This window comes from Mizuhopecten yessoensis, unplaced genomic scaffold, assembly GCF_002113885.1.
Source record: "Mizuhopecten yessoensis strain PY_sf001 unplaced genomic scaffold, ASM211388v2 scaffold713741, whole genome shotgun sequence".
Lineage (NCBI taxonomy): Eukaryota > Metazoa > Mollusca > Bivalvia > Pectinida > Pectinidae > Mizuhopecten > Mizuhopecten yessoensis.
In genome coordinates, this window is record NW_018478773.1 from 1 (window position 1) to 2,788 (window position 2,788).

General features: G+C 35.8%; 1 protein-coding gene across 1 annotated transcript; it reads right to left on the reverse strand.

Annotated features, from left to right (window-relative positions):
* Window positions 1-431: 431 nt before the first annotated feature.
* Window positions 432-2,017, reverse strand: LOC110440921 (the record flags this gene model as incomplete). The annotated part of the gene is made up of 2 exons (XM_021484037.1): window positions 432-669; window positions 1,872-2,017. Coding segments are annotated over 2 exons (384 nt in total), but the record flags the coding sequence as incomplete, so codon positions are not given.
* Between the last annotated feature and the right edge of the window lie 771 nt (window positions 2,018-2,788).

Sequence of the window (2,788 nt, forward strand, 5' to 3'; positions counted from 1 at the left end):
GTAAAGACAACTGCAGCTATAGACATCTTGTATCAAGGCAGACAACTGAAGTCATATCTTGTATCAAGACAGACAACTGCAGTTATATCTTGCATCATGGTTAGCAAATTGCATTACATCTAAGTATCAAGAAGTTATATTTACTGTGCATTTTATCTTTCTTTTTTCTTCTAATTTTGCTGTCTTAACTGTAAATGAAACCCCATTTATCCAACTTCCTAGTTTCTATTCCAGCTTTCTAGTTTCAGAGAGTTGAAGTAGTTTTATAGAGAGGATTAGGTTCATGGTTATTATAACTGAACTAGAAATTATATTTATGGTTAAGAAACATCCATCAATAATTCTGCCCATATCAAATATAGCAGAAACTGTGAGAATCCTTTCTAATGATTAAAGAACTTGTCCTAATGATATGTGTTTTTTTTATCTACAGATAACTTTGGATATGAAAAAGTCTGTCTCCAATTAGGGTGGTCTCTCAAGGAAGCTGTTTCCATTGAATTTAGTAAGTTAATGGATATTGGGGTAGCTAGCTGTCTGGCCATACACACCTGCTGAGCGCTGAAGTAGGTACGGGCACCCCGTCTCAGAAGGTCTGGGTTGACATTGTTTGGCTTGTCTGCTATGTCAGTCAGCTTTGTGATGCCGATTCCAAAACTGCCATTTTCCCTGTAACACATGATTACTGACTGTATGTTTTGAAAATGAGGATCCTAAAAGGTCTATATGGTGTATTGAAGTCTGAGTTGCGCATTGCTATACATATTTAAGATAAGCAGATGAATCATAAATTATTTACAAATTTAACTTCTGCAGTTACTTCATTAATGATAACCATGTTCCTGTCACAACCTGATAAACCATAATGCAATGTTTGTAAAGGAAGTAAAGTTATACACTATAGCTACGTTTGAATTCATATTCATACTATAACAGACACTGTGCATGTAATTTCATTCAAATCTATCTATTCTTTTTTTTAATTAATCTATGAAATTTTCCATCCCACTGCAGCAACAAACTTGGAGTTAATACGGAGAAATTATAACTGAAATCACCTGCCTATATTGTATACATTCCGGAGGTGTAGCATGGTATTGTGAAGCATTATGGTCATATGAACTGTGGTTCATTTTACCATTATGGTAATATGAACCGCCCCATAGTGAAATGAAGCCCCCCGGCCCCACCCCAAATTTCTCTACCTCAGACTTAATTTTTGTGATTCAGATATATAGCACAACACAGTGAAGTTAACTAAAACAAAATTAATGAAAAAATTTGGTCAGAAAAGAATTGATGGTAGCCTTCATTTCACCATAGGGTGGGTTCATATGATCATAATGGTGAAATGAACTGCGGTTCCTTTCAGCATAGCCTTCCTATTACCATACTACAACGAGCTACAATATATGGCAGTACAATCAATATATCACTGGCCACTGATGTCATGCCCAGGGGTGTAGGATAGGGGAATTCCACAAAGGGGTTTTCAAATTGGGTAAAACCTGAGGTTTATGCATGCAAAGAGTTTTGCACCCAGAGGGTAGAGTTTGCCTATCCTTTATCCATGGACATGTAAAAGTATTTCCCTCCCACTCCAATATTCACCATAATTTGGTCAGAAATTGCATAAATACGTCACAATTCCTGCATTGCACCATTAGAATGTTACCGATTGGGTAAGGTCATGCCATTGTTGTCCCATTAATGTGACATCAAGCACCTGAAATTGGGTGTATTAGGATAGAAAATTTCTTACATCACTTTGTTATCCAGGACAGTTCTGTAACACGAGACCTTCTGAGCCTGTCTACAGCAATCACACATACTAACCACTGAGCCTTCATCATATAAACCTGTATACTTACTGACTGGAAGAAAGGTGTTCAATGACAGGGACCTGTACACCTCCTATAATTTTCGTTCCAATCACTGGGGTGTTTGTGGTCCCGAAGGGTGCTGTGAGACTGGTAAGATTCTCGTATGTACGAAAGTCAATCCCCCCTTGTTCACTCTGGAAAAAATAAAACACAACAGACCAATGAAAAAAGTCACATTAAACTACATTAAACTACCCTTTAAATAGTAAAACTTGTCTTCCCTGGTAGTCTGGCCTACAAGCATGTACAAACAGGTAATAATAGCATTAAATTATATGTATAATCTTACAAAGATTTGTACATCTAGTACGCATCTTTTGTAACTCCAGTAAATTATAGATAATGCTTTAGGCCCCTTTAGGAAAAACAGGAGTTATGTTCATGATTTGATTTTTAAAGTTAATTCAGTCTTTCATCAGAATGGGGGTTATCAGTTGTTATAAAGATCAACCACTATTCTTTCTCATTTTGACAGTCCTTTATCCTCTAATGATAATTTTCAGATTTATTTCACAAATTTGTCTATTATTCCTGGGTTTTTTTTATAACAAAGTGTATTGGAAAGTTTTTCAATCATTTTAACTTTTTCAAATAAATAACTTGTGTTTGTGTAAAAGATGTGTTCTACCTTACACATTCTACCTCTGAATTGTGTTAGAATTAGGGATGTATGCTACCTTACCTTACATCTTTTACAAACATATCACAAACACAATTAAATGTCACAGTAATTACAGGGTGTAACAAACAACTTTAAATGTCACAGTAATTACAGGGTGTGACCGTACCCTTAAATGTCGCAGAAATAACAGGGTGTATTAAACACCCTTAAATGACACAGTAATTACAGGGTGTAACCACACCCTTAAATGTCACTGTAACTACAGAGTGTAACAAACAACCTT